Source organism: Apium graveolens, chromosome 6 (assembly GCF_009905375.1).
Source record: "Apium graveolens cultivar Ventura chromosome 6, ASM990537v1, whole genome shotgun sequence".
NCBI lineage: Eukaryota > Viridiplantae > Streptophyta > Magnoliopsida > Apiales > Apiaceae > Apium > Apium graveolens.
In genome coordinates, this window is record NC_133652.1 from 194,125,940 (window position 1) to 194,139,619 (window position 13,680).

The following is a 13,680-nucleotide window of genomic DNA, read 5'->3' on the forward strand; positions in this document are numbered from 1 at the left end:
CACGCAACAAGTAGGGTTCACAATCTCGAAAATCGATTTGGTGTTCATTTTCGGAAAATACAGATACTCTTTATTTTATGAAATCAGGGTTATCGATTGGCAAAATATTTTATCACATCGTACTACCAAGTTCATATAAAACACCCACATATATATATGTATAGTCTCTCAATGTCCCGATATTCATCGGATACGTTCCCGTATTTAAATAATTCAGTTTCCCGGAAATCGGGCAGCGTCTCCTTTGTTTATCGAACTACCCGTCGAAACATCAATCGACGTCAATTCAACAACAACAATCCAATTTAAAACACGACAACCAATCACAACTCGTCAACTAAATTACGTACTCGACTTTAATGTAAAAATCAAATTCTCGTTTCAAATATAATTTCACGAATTAATTTATTTATTTATATTTGGACTCAGAACCGCGTCATCAAAGTCCGTCGTCGGCAACCGCGTCATCACAGTCCACCGTCGGCTCGCCGAGGCTCATCGCCAACGGCGGTAAAATCTGGAGGTTCCCCAAGTCGGGATTCCGATCGCAGATCTCACCGATAAATTTTATGAATAATTAGTACCGATAATTCAATTAATCACAAAATTTATTCGAATTTATTGATTCACGACATCACGAAAGCAATCATCGAATTGAATCGAAATCACAAAACAAGTCTTCAAATTCTGCAATCACAACAGCACAAACGGAATAACAGAACCGAGGCTACAGAGAGCAACGCCGAGCACACGCCACCTCTTCGCCGAAAAACAGCAAAGGGCGGCGGCTGGGCACGGAAAAATAGACAGCAACCATACACGGCAATATCACCCACACAAAACACACACAACGCACGCACAGTATAACACATACAGAGACCACCTCGCCGGAGAGAAGTCCGGCGGCGGCCAGAGGTGAAAGACAGGAATCGTAGGCGGCAATTACCGAAACAAGAAGGGCGGCCGGAAAAAAGTATCGAAAACGAAGCTCGACCAGGAGGGAAGAGCAAGAACATAGAAATTGCAGGATGCAGAAAAACGAAGAGTAGAGGAGGAGGAGGAGGAGAGACTGAGATAAAGATAGAAAGACCGAGAGATTGTTTGAGAGAGAGACAGGATCGAGAGGAAAGAAAAAGAAATGCCAAATTTTTAGACTACAGACACGTATCCAACAATTATGATACGTGTCGTTTTTGTTTTAACCGACTGCAATTACGTGTTTTATTCCACCCCGAATTCATAATTTATGAACCAAATTGTGTATAAAATAATTCCAGAAATTTACTAAAATAACCTTAAAAGGTTACAAATATCCCTAACTTAAATAAAACATACATTTCATAATTTTAAAATAATTTCTGAAACGCAATTTATACCCGATTTTAGCAATTAAACGAATCGACGCGCGGGTGGAATTAATCCCTAAAATTTCTAAAATGATTTTAAAATTATCAAAATATTCCAAACATAAATAAATATGAGTTTCATAATTTTTGAAGAATTCTAGAATTAACTATGGATTTTACAAATAAAAGTAATCAGAAAATCATTTAAAGATAAATAATCAATAAAATATTGATATCTCAATTTTATAAAATCCTAAAAATAATCATTGTAATTATAAAATCATAAAAACCATTTTAGAGACACTTCAAATATTTATACAAATAAATTTGTGTTAAATCCACTTTAAAAGTGAAACCATTTAATACAGTTCCTTAATTAATCACCCGGACAACCTGATACATCATATATCACAAATAGATAATAATCAAACAACCCATAGCGGTCAAAACCAATGCACATATTTTATTTAATAATTTCCGTAATAATCACATATTTAAAAATTCAAAAATATACGAGTCATTATAACACTCCTCCTGAGGGTAATATAGGGAAGAAACAGATCTATCCTCCATCGCCTTTTCCTAAGCGGCTGCAGAAGAAAAAGCTGGACAAGCAGTTTGAGAAGTTTCTGGAGGTGTTCAAGAAACTTCATATCCACATACCTTTCGGTGAGGCTTTTGAGCAGATGCCTAGTTACGTAAAGTTTATGAAAGGTATTCTTTCTCGAAAAGTGAAACTAGATGATTTAGAGACAATCACTCTCACGGAGGAATGCAGTGCTGTGCTACAACAGAAGTTGCCTCCGAAGCTTAAAGATCCCAAAAGCTTCACTATTCCATGTACTATTCGAAAAGTGTCTTTTGACAGATGCTTAATCTGATGCCTTTGTTAATCTTCAAGCAGTTAGACTTACCTGATCCAAAACCAACTTATATGACTTTGCAATTGCCCGACCGTTCTGTTACATATTCGCGAGGTGTTGTGAAGGATGTCTTGGTCAAGGTTATTAAACTCATCTACCCTGCTGATTTCATCATTCTTGATTTCGTGGAGGATAAGAAGATTCCCATAAACTTGGGAAGACCTTTATTGGTGAACAGCCGAACTTTGATAGATGTGCAAGAGAGTGAGCTTACAATGCTAGTGCTGGATCAGGATGTAACTTTTAATGTGTTCAATGCTATGAAACTTCCTACGGAAATGAAGAGTGCTTAAAGGTGGAGTTGGTCGATTCTATGGTTACTTCAGAACTTGATCAATTACTAAGGTCTGATGCCTTAGAAAAAGCCTTATTGGGAAATTCAGATAGTGAAGATGATGAAGGTGAAGAACAATTACTGCTAGAAAATGAAAAGAATGAGCTTATTTCTACAATAACAGTCATGGGGTGGAGAGTTTGCATGGACTACAGAAAGCTGAACAAGGCCACTAGGAAGGATCACTTCCCTTTGCCCTTCATTGACCAGATGCTTGATAGATTGGCTGGTCATGAGTACTACTGTATTCTTGATGGTTATTCGAGTTACAATCAGATTTGTATCTCTCCAGAAGATCAGGAGAAGACTGCCTTCACTTGTCCATTTGGTACTTTCGCCTTCAGACGAGTTTCTTTTTGTATGTGTGGTGCAGCAGCCATATTTTAGAAATGTATGATGGCCATTTTTTCTGATATGATTGCCAGAATGCGGAGGTGTTCATGGACGACTTCTCTGTATTTGGTGATTTTTTTGATGAATGCTTGCAAAACCTTGGACATGTTCTCAAGAGGTGTGTTGAGACCAATTTGGTTCTCAATTGGGAAAAATATCACTTTATGGTGTGACATGGCATTATTCTTGGGCACAAGTTTTCTAGTAAGGGTCTTGATATGGACAAAGTCAAGGTGGGGGTCATTGAAAATCTTCCTCCTCCTATTTCTGTTAAGGGAATTCGTAGTTTTCTTGGTCATGCGGGTTTCTATAGGCGTTTCATCAAAGACTTCTCTAAGATTTCGAAGCCATTATGCAGTTTGCTAGAGAAATACGTCCCTTTCAAGTTTAATGATGAGTGCCTTGCAGCTTTTGAAATATTGAAGAAGAGTTTAATCACGGCACCTGTCATAACTGTACTTAATTGGAATGAACCTTTTGAGATGATGTGCGATGCAAGTGACTATGCAGTTGGAACAGTTCTTGGGCAGAGGAAGAACAACATATTTTATGTGGTCTACTTCGCTAGCAAGACCCAAAATGGTGCTCAAATGAATTATACTACTACGGAGAAAGAACTTTTGGCTATTATCTATGGTTTTGAGAAATTTCGATCTTATCTACTTGGGACTAAGGTGACAGTTTTCACTGATCACGCTGCAATACGTTATCTCGTCTCAAAGAAGGACTCGAAGCCTAGATTGATTAGATGGGTTCTGTTGCTTCAAGAATTTGAACCAGAGATCAAGGATATAAAGGGGACTGAAAATCAAGTCGCTGATCATTTCTTGCATTTAGAGAACCCTAATGCTACTTCATTGGATAAGACCTTGATAAATGAGTCTTTTCCCAACGAGCAGCTATTTGGAGTGCAAGAAGAAGAACCGTGGTTTGCAGACATTGTGAACTACCTTGTGAGTAATATCATGCCTCCCGACTTATCTTATGCTCAAAGGACGAAGTTTCTACATGAAGTGAAGTGGTATATGTGGGATGAGCCATTTTTTTCGACAATAAGCTGACCAAATCATCAGGAGATGTATACCTTACAGCGAAACGGGGGGGTCTTGCGAGATTGCCACTCAACGGTTTATGGAGGACATTATGGTGAAGAAAAGACAGCAGTTCGTATTCTGCAAGCATGTTATTTTTGGTCAACCTTGTTTAAAGATGCTCACCAGTTTGTTTTGAAATGTGATCGATGTCAACGTGTGGGTAATATGTCTAAGAGGGATGAGATGCCTCTTAATGTCCTTCTCGAGGTTGAGGTCTTCGATATTTTGGGAATTGACTTCATAGGCCCATTTATCTCATCCTGTAACAATCAGTATATCTTGTTGACGGTGGATTATGTGTCGAAATAGGTTGAAATTAAGGCGTTGCCAACGAACGATGTGAAAGTGGTGCTTAATTTTCTTCATAAGTAGATATTCACAAGATTTGGAACTCCAAGAGTCATAATCAGTGATGAGGGGTCACATTTCTGTAACCGCAAGTTCACTACTATGATAAAAAGGTATAATATGAATCATCACATTGCTACGGCTTATCATCCTCAAACGAATGATTAAGCCGAGGTATCTAACAGGGAGATCAAGCGCATTTTAGAGAAAGTTGTGTGTCCATCGAGGAAGAATTGGTCTTTGAAGCTTGATGAAGCTGTTTGGGCGTATTGAATAGCATTCAAGACTCCGCTAGGGATGTCACCGTATCAGTTGGTTTATGGTAAGGGGTGTCATTTGCCGGTGGAGCTGGAGCATAAAGCGTATTGGGCTTTGAAGAAATTGAATCTGGATTTCGATGCAGCTGGAAAGAAAAGGATGCTTCAACTGAATGAGCTCGATGAATTTCAACTTCAAGCTTATGAGAACAACAATATGTATAAGGAGAAAGTCAAGAGGTCGCACGACCGGGGTCTAGTGCTTAAATCATTTGTGTCGGGGAAAGAAGTTCTTTTGTTCAACCCTCATCTCCGTCTTTTTCCTGGAAAGTTGAAGTCAAGATGGTTAGGGTCATTTATTGTCAAAACTGTGTTTCCGCATGGAGCGGTAGAAATTTTTGAGAATGATCTGGCCCAAGCATTCAAAGTAAATGGTCAGAGATTGAAGCATTACTATGGTGACACGGCAAACCGAGAGGTAGTTTGCCGTTTTATTGTCCATTTGAGCTCAAGGTTCTACGTCAAGCTAACGACGTAAAGCAAGCGCTTCTTGGGAGGCAACCCAAGTTTGTTGTACATTAGTAAGTAGAGGAAGCAAGAAAAAAAGAGAAAATCACAAAAAAATCATAAAATGGAAAAAAATTCTGGGCTGACTACAAAAGCCTGGCGCGCCCGCGCTGTCCTAGCGCGCGACCGCGCTGTCCTAGCGCGCGACAGCGCTGAAAACACAGAAACACGGCACGCCCGCGCTGTTCCAGCGCGCGCCCACGCAGGTTTGGCAGAAGTAGTACACGCCCACGCTGTCCTAGCGCGTGGCCGCGCCGAGGTCCCGACTCAGAAAAAATGAAAGGCAGTTTTAAGGGGGGGAATCGGGATTTTTGCTACAAAATCAATTCCCAACCGAATTTTACTCCCCCACATCCCAAATTTTCCTCTCCAGATTAAACCCATTACTCCCATTATTCCCATAATCAAATCCCACTTATATTCCATATATAATTCTCTTTTCACCACCTATATATACATACACCTCATACACAAACTTCTTCACCACTTCACAAATTCTCAACACAAATTATCTCTCAAACACAACTCTCATTCTCTCTACTCAATTCCAATGGCACCCAAGAGACAAAGAACACAAGTAAGCAGTAGCACCACCGATTCTTCAAGTGTGGGTGGTTTAAGGCCGAGGTTCTCTACTCCCGAGGCTGAAGCGGAGTATACGAGGGTTCTCTCGATGTCGATCATCAAGGAGCGAGGTTTTCTGCCATCAGGGAAGGATTGTAAGCTATTGGAGATGATTCTGGAGATGGGCTGAGTTCCTTTTTACAAGGCCCCCGTTGCTGTGCCCATGAGTGTTGTTCGCGAGTTCTATGTGAACACGAAGGCTGAGAAGAATGGCTTCACGGTGGTTCGCGGGAGGACTGTAGAGTATAGTGCAGAAGTTATCAGGACGGTGATTGAGCAGCCCGCGAGGAAGGTCGGGCAAGACACGTGAAATGATAAGACTCTAGAGGACTTTGATCTGGATCTTATTGTTGCTACGCTGTGCCAGCCCAACACTCACTGGAAGATTAAGAGGGGTACGACCGAGTATTCTACGTTCCCGCTTCCAGCATGAACAGGTTTTCCCGTGCATAGAACGTGTTTATTTGTGCTAACATCATGCCATCTTCGCATGTACATGAGATTACTGTGGAGCGTGCACGGCTGTTATGGGGCATTCTTCAGGGCGATTATGTGGATTTGGGGATGGTGATTTATCAGGGTATCCTGAAGTTCTTGAGGGGGAGTACCACGGGGTCTATTCCGCATGCGTCTGTTGTGACGTAGCTGTGCGTGGCAGTTGGTTTTCATTGGCCCGCACATGAGCAGTTACAGATCCCGAGTGCTCCTATTGACAGCACTACTTTGGCTACAATACAAGAATGAGATAGAGGCAAGCCCGATCTGAAGGGGCTTGGTTATACTTTTGACCACCTACCTGGTGGGAGGCCAGCTGCTGGGGCCACTCAGGCGAGCAGGAATACATGGAGATCTCAACTAGGAGATGAGGCAGGGCCATCGCAGCAGGCACATGAGGAGGAGAAAGGAGCTGATATGGGAGCTGGCATGAGCATGATGCAGTACAGGCATCTGGCTAGGAGGATGGATGTGATGCATGACATCCACAGCAGGTTTGCACGTGATCTTACCTAGGCATTCGGGACAGCTTTTCGAGCCACCGGTGTTGACATCCAGTGGCCAGGTTTTAGTGAGGATGTCGTGTATCCACCTCCGGACACACCTGACACTCCACCCGTTGAGGGTGAGGAGCCTGATTTTGAGTAGGTATGCCTGATTACTTACTATTACCTTCATTGAGGACAGTGAATATTTTAAGTTTGGGGATAGTAGTTGAAGGAATATGTTTTGTGTGATATACTTTGCATATTCATGATAATTTAGTTCATATAGTGCATATTTTTCCATGTAGTTTTTTTTATTATTATTATTTTGGTAGTTTTTATGTTAGTTTGTTCATATAGTTCATGTGTTTGCATTATAACATGATCCCTTAGATGATTTTTCCGATTAATTTGTGACATTGATGCTAGTGTAGTGATGTCGTTTTTAGTGATGTTAAGTCTTATCGAATTAATTTGCATGCTAGAGACACTTGTATTTCACTAAGTCTTATAGGCTGCTTAAGTGCTAGATCATGATCATGGTTTGTTTGTTTGTCAAGGTTTAATCGCTTGTGTATATTTAAAATTTAGGATATTTTTTTAATAAAGAAATAACATGAATTTTTAGAAATTGGAGAAAAATTGGATTTCGCTACTAGTTGTTGTGGCTAGGTGTCAAATGGCTAGTAGTCGGCTCATAATTATATGAGTAGTCTAGGGTTGAACGAGATGGAGCGAAACGCACTCGTTCAGAAAGAGAAAAGAAAAAAAAAGAGAAAAAAAGAAAAAGAAAAGAAAAGAAAAAAGAATAAACGTTATGTATAATTGATCACGAGTGGGCTCTTTAGTACTCGAGTTATTAAGTTCTTAGGGGACTTTGTGCCTAGTGACCTAAGGCTTTTATAGTTTGGGATCCGCTAACCTAACGCTCGCTACATGGATACTATTGTATAAGTCTTTTGTGGACCTCACTCATTGCACGATCAAATAAACATATGTGTGTTATTTTGTTTGAATTAAAGCATGAATCCATATAAAACTCCAATATAAGAATTGAAGTATTATAAGTTATTTTGAGTCTAGCTTTTTATTTTATTTATAACCTTGCGATTGCCTTGTTGAGTAGTGAGTCATGATTATTGATCTAGTTACGATAGTATATCTGTAAACATTTGCACACACGCACATCTCTAGTTTGTAAATTGATTTGTATGATTTGATTGATCTTTATGCGAGTAACTGCATTTGTTGAGATGTTGCTCGTTGATTGGTTTAGTTATTCTATTGGGATCGTTGCATTCATATTAGTTGCATTCATGCATTTTTGTTTCTTTTTCTTTGAGTCTGTTTATGCTTGAGGACAAGCATCGATTCAAGTTTGGGGTATGTTGAGTGGCATTTATGATACTTTATAATGCTCTATTAAGCTTTGAATTGATGCATTTGTACTCAAGTTGTTAAGTGTTTTAACGTGTTTTCTAGTGTTTTTGCATTTCAAGCATTATCTAGGTAATCAGGTGAATTAGCATTGTTTTGGTGCTAATTTGGTGTCAAGGTGGTGTTGGAATAAAAGCTCTGGAAAGCTGACTCGAAGTAGCAAAGAAAATCAGAAATCTGAAGTTTTTTCCAGAGGTACAGCGCGCCCGCGCTGGTCAAGCGTGCGCCTGCGCCAGGATGTCAGAAAGGCAGAGCGCCTGCGCTGTGATAGCGCGCAGCCGCGCCGGTGCAAATTCAAAGAATCCTGATTCTATTATAATTACAATTGGAGGACTTCTGGATTGCATGGGGCTGCTATATATATTCAAATAAAGGACTTTTTTAAGAGAGAGATGTATCAGAGCGTAAGGAGATCCGTAAGAAAACCGTTTTAGCACGGATTCAACAAAGACGAAGAAGATCTTGTTTTTACTTGCGAATCTTTGTTCTAAGTTGTAACTTGGATGCTACTTTTCTTATTTGTGAACCTTACTCTTGTTTCGTACTTAGTCTTGTTATTTAAGTATAAAGACTACGTTTGTTATACCATGTTTTCATCAGAACACACGTTGATGATGAGTCTGATTATGGGCTAATCATTATCGTGGGGTTCTAACGTATTTATTTATGGATTTCTTTAGTTAATTTATTTTGATGCCTTAGTGTGTGGTGATTGTATGATAATCTAGTATTGGTTGTGTGTATTCGTCTTATGAGCATCGCGAACTTATAAGATAGCGTGTTAATCTTTAATGAAGCGACAGTGAATTTAAGGATTTAGAACTTGCCATGCTAGCATAGGTTCATGTGTTATTGTTATGCATGATTCGTAGATAATTTTAACCATCTTACTTGCCCTGTGTAATCATGATAGATAACTTGTGCTTAAACCGTTATGTTGTCAAATTTTATAGACATATAGGGTTATAATATAATTGGTGTCTATTCAGCTTCCATCTCTTGTGTGGATGTCTGATAGTATGTTATTCGTGCAACGAAAGTTGGCGTTTAGCAGTTCCGTGTTATCTGATTAATATCATCACCATTACATGCTAAAGTTAATAACAATAAGGCTTTTGAATGAAGTATTTAATGAAGTTAGAATTTCATGTTTGTCTCATATAATATACAACCCTCTTTATTCTCTTAGTTATATTTGTTAGTTAAATTCTTAGTTATAAACAACCTCAATTTGTTATCGTCTTAGCATTGAATAATGACCATACATTGTTGCTTAAGTGCATAAATTAATTAGTTAACCAAAGTGAGTCTATGTGGGAACGAATATGATTTATATCTTATACTACTTGCGAACTCGTATACTTGCGTGTAAATTAGCGCGTGTTTAGCGACTAACAATAATCTAATAATTATATAGATTGATGGTACCTTTTTATTTTTGAAAAATTCATATTTACATACCTAAAGTTTACTTAAATTTGAAATATTCATACACATACCTATGACACATATACATATACACATATTTATGACACATACACATATATGAATATAAATATATGATCTATTTATATTTCATGTTTAATTATATTTTATTTCATTCACACGACAAACACACACATGTTATATATGCATGACAATGTGACAAAAATTCATCTGAAAATATGTGAATACACATAATTTTAAACACCTAATTAAATTAATATACAAGGGCAAATTTATCATTGCACATTAATAAAATATCTCACCAATTTACATGAATAAAACATCTAGCATAAATGGCAAAAGGTAATGATAATGTTAAAGACCGTGATATTATAATTATGTTTGAAGTTAATAATAAAAAGGTAGTAATGTTTATGACACTCATATATTATGTATATAATAAAAAATACAAGTGACAATATGATGTAGTTGTGTAAATAGTTATATTGTTATGAATATATATGAGTTTGATTCTCACTAACAATAACTTTTTAAATAAATATTAAATATAGGGGTAAAATAGTTATTTCAACTCACAAATAAAATGTCACTAATTTTATACCCATGTTGATGTATTATATAGATAAAGATATGTATACATATATGATAAGTGTATAATTTATCACTTTTTTAAAACTAGGAATGAAAACTATGTTTGGCTTTTAATGGATGGGTTGAAAAACTAAAATTTCAAGTATAACCTTAAGGCGTTTGAGTAATGCAATGGAAATATGTATAATGTAACTATAATAAAAATTTAGCAAACGATAGTTTCTCGTCGGTAGTTTAACAGCCTAAATGTAATTACATGAAATGCACTTTATTCAAATTTAAATAATAATATCTTATATCTTGTGCAATGCACGATTTTTTAAAAGTTATCGTTTTTATTTTTTAATTTTTTTTAAATTTTTTTAATACAAATATAAATATATATATCCTTATTTATGATATTATTAATTTTTTACAATATATAAAAAACATGTGAGACCAAGTGCATATCTCGTTGGACTTGCTGAGCAGACTTAACTCCACTCTAGGTTGAGGCCACACGGATTTATTTTTGGACAACTCACAAAAGGTCTCATACTAATTGGAGTTATCTCGTTGCTTATATACTAACAAAATGCCCCTCCCACAAACGATGTGGGACAACTCCTAACAATCTCCTCCTTCACACATCGGGCTCGACACCAGTCGAATATCTGCTCTCCTAGGCCCGTACTGAAAGGCCCACTTGCCTTTTTCTTGAGCCCATACTTGATAGCCCATCTGCCGCATTTTAGGTCCATTCTGGAGCACACGTGAAATTGTTATGGAACGTCTCAACCAGGTAGCTCATATGCCGCTTCTTAGGTCCATTATGGAGCCCACGTAAGATTCTTATAGACTGTCTCAACCATAACTCAGATACCACTTGTTGGTCTTGCTGAACAAACCTAACTCTACGTTAGAATGATATTGTCCATTCTAGACTGAACCCGCACGGATTTATTTTTGAACAGCTCCCAAAATATCTCATACTAATTGAAATCATCTGCATGCTTATATACTAAAAAACTCCCTCTCCGAAAAGGAAAAAAAGGAGGAAATATAAGTGATTCAACAAACTTTGAAAAAGGGCCACCACTTTTCTAGAATCTGAATCCTCTATTGGATATTTAACGGAAAACACCATCAAGATCGCACGAATTCAGATAGTTCCATCCATGAAAAAGTTAAAAAGAACGATTACAACAATTTTTAAGGAAAAAACAGGACTACAAGCAATGGACCATCAAGACCCAAGTACAACAAACTTTGAACAAGGACAACACTTTAATCTAAAATTCAAACCCTTTCTACAATTTTCACAGGAAAACCACCTTCCATCTTTGAATTGAAGTAGGATATAAATTTAGGTTCATAACCATCCTGATCCATCACTGCCACCACCTTAAACTGCCGCAGCACAGCTGCAATCACCCTCTTCATCTGCCATGTAGCCATCTCCCTACCCATGCAAGTTCTTGGACCTGCATGAAACTGTGGAAAGTCAAATTGGTCGGCCCTCACCAATACCAGTTTTCCATCATTTTCATCTCTTTTCAAAAACCTTTCAGGCTTGAATTCTTCCCAGTCATTCCCCCACAACTTCTCCGACCGCCCCATTGCATAATTATGATAACTTACTCTTGAACCTTTCTTGACTTGAGTCCCATCTGGCATCACATCATCTTGTACAGCTGTTCTCGAGTTCACAGGAACAGATGGATATATTCTTAAGCTTTCGTAAATTGATGCATGAGTGTATGTTAATATATCTGATGAATCTTCATTAAGTTCATCAAGAATCTTTGCTTCTCTTTCAGGGTTTTTGGAGATCAGCCAGAAGTACCATGTTAAGGCTGCTGATACAGATTCTAGACCCGCTAAAATGAAGTTGATGACCATATCTTTGAGAAAGTTATCGTCTGTAATACCAGAGAATAGTAGAAGTGATAAGAAGTCCTGAGACTTCTTGTTTTTGCGGACTTCATCCTTCTTTTTCTCTACACTTTCTTTGAGGAAATTTTGTATGACATTTAATCCGTTTCTGAGCTCTTTCTCAGATCCGATGTTAAGAAACCTTTTGGTTCTCCAGATTATAGGTAAAAGTTCACTGAATCTTTGGTTGCTAATTCGAAGTGCATCATGAAAAGCTTGACCTAATACAGATGGAGGAAGAGATGGTAACAAAGAATTGTCATCATATCCACACGCAACATTACATATTGTGTCCAGTCCAAATCTTTCAAGTATGTCTTGAAAATTGAGCTCGAGTTTATTTGCCGACGCATGAGATAAGACCGGAATGAGACCATTGATAATTTTGGAAGAAACTACACTTTGAAAAAACTTGACAAATTCTTGGTTATCAAACTCATGGCTCAGAACTTGTCTTTGTGATTTCCACTGCTCACCATCAGCAAGAAATGTACCTTGTCCGAATAAATCAGATAAGGTGTTTCGAAAAGTGTCACCCTTTTGGTAAACATTGAAGCTTGTCTCTAACATATGTTTAACATTTGCAGGATTTGATGTCAAGACACTCTCTTGACCGAATGGACGATGAAGAATGAAAGATGAAGAAGGTGAATTCAGAAGAATGTCTGACGTCCATTGGATGACTCGGTCTTGATTAGCTACGATGGAAGGAAATGAACCGATAAGAGGATATGTTGGTAGAAGTTCTTCGGATTTGGTTTTAGTTAAGAGATTCGAAGTCGACATTACCAAATAAGCGATGGAAAAACAAAGTGGGTTTATGAATTTTCAGTTGATTCTTGTTAAGAATGATGGGGGTACGGTAATGGCTTTTTATATGAAGATGCATATGTATAAATTCGTTGACAATTCTATTACGTTTAAAATGTATATATAAATGCGTAAGATACCGGCGGAGATGAATATATCAATATACGCGTTGGCACCACCCACGTTAACCCAATTATGAAAGATATATATTACCTACCTAAGCCACAACACCCAATTATGAAAGATATATATTACCTACCTAAGCCCCAACACCAAGCAGAGTCCTACAAAATTCTATTATTGTCACATTCCTACAACAGCACAAGAGACTGCAAATTACTCAAATTACGGAAAAACAGGTCTCGTTACTTGATTAATACAACTATGTTAAGTTAACGCTAATACGACTCCACATTATTCAACTTCTGTTCCTTGACTAATTCATTGGTTAATTAGCTTAAGAAAAAAGTTATTGGGGGTGTTAGCTTAAGAACAAATGTTGACTTCAAGAGCCTGTTTTTTAATGTCTTACTTAAAGTTTTCTCATTCTAGTGTTCATAAACATATACACTACTTGCTAGTATTATGTATGGGCATCTATTATGTATGGGCAATC

At 37.7% G+C, this 13,680-nt stretch overlaps 1 protein-coding gene across 1 annotated transcript; it reads right to left on the minus strand.

Annotated features, from left to right (window-relative positions):
• Positions 1-11,471: 11,471 nt before the first annotated feature.
• On the minus strand, positions 11,472-13,163 carry LOC141668427 (cytochrome P450 94A2-like). The gene has a single exon (XM_074475312.1). The coding sequence runs from the start codon at positions 13,038-13,040 to the stop codon at positions 11,619-11,621; it is 1,422 nt and encodes a 473-aa protein (XP_074331413.1). The 5' UTR covers positions 13,041-13,163; the 3' UTR covers positions 11,472-11,618.
• Positions 13,164-13,680: the final 517 nt, after the last annotated feature.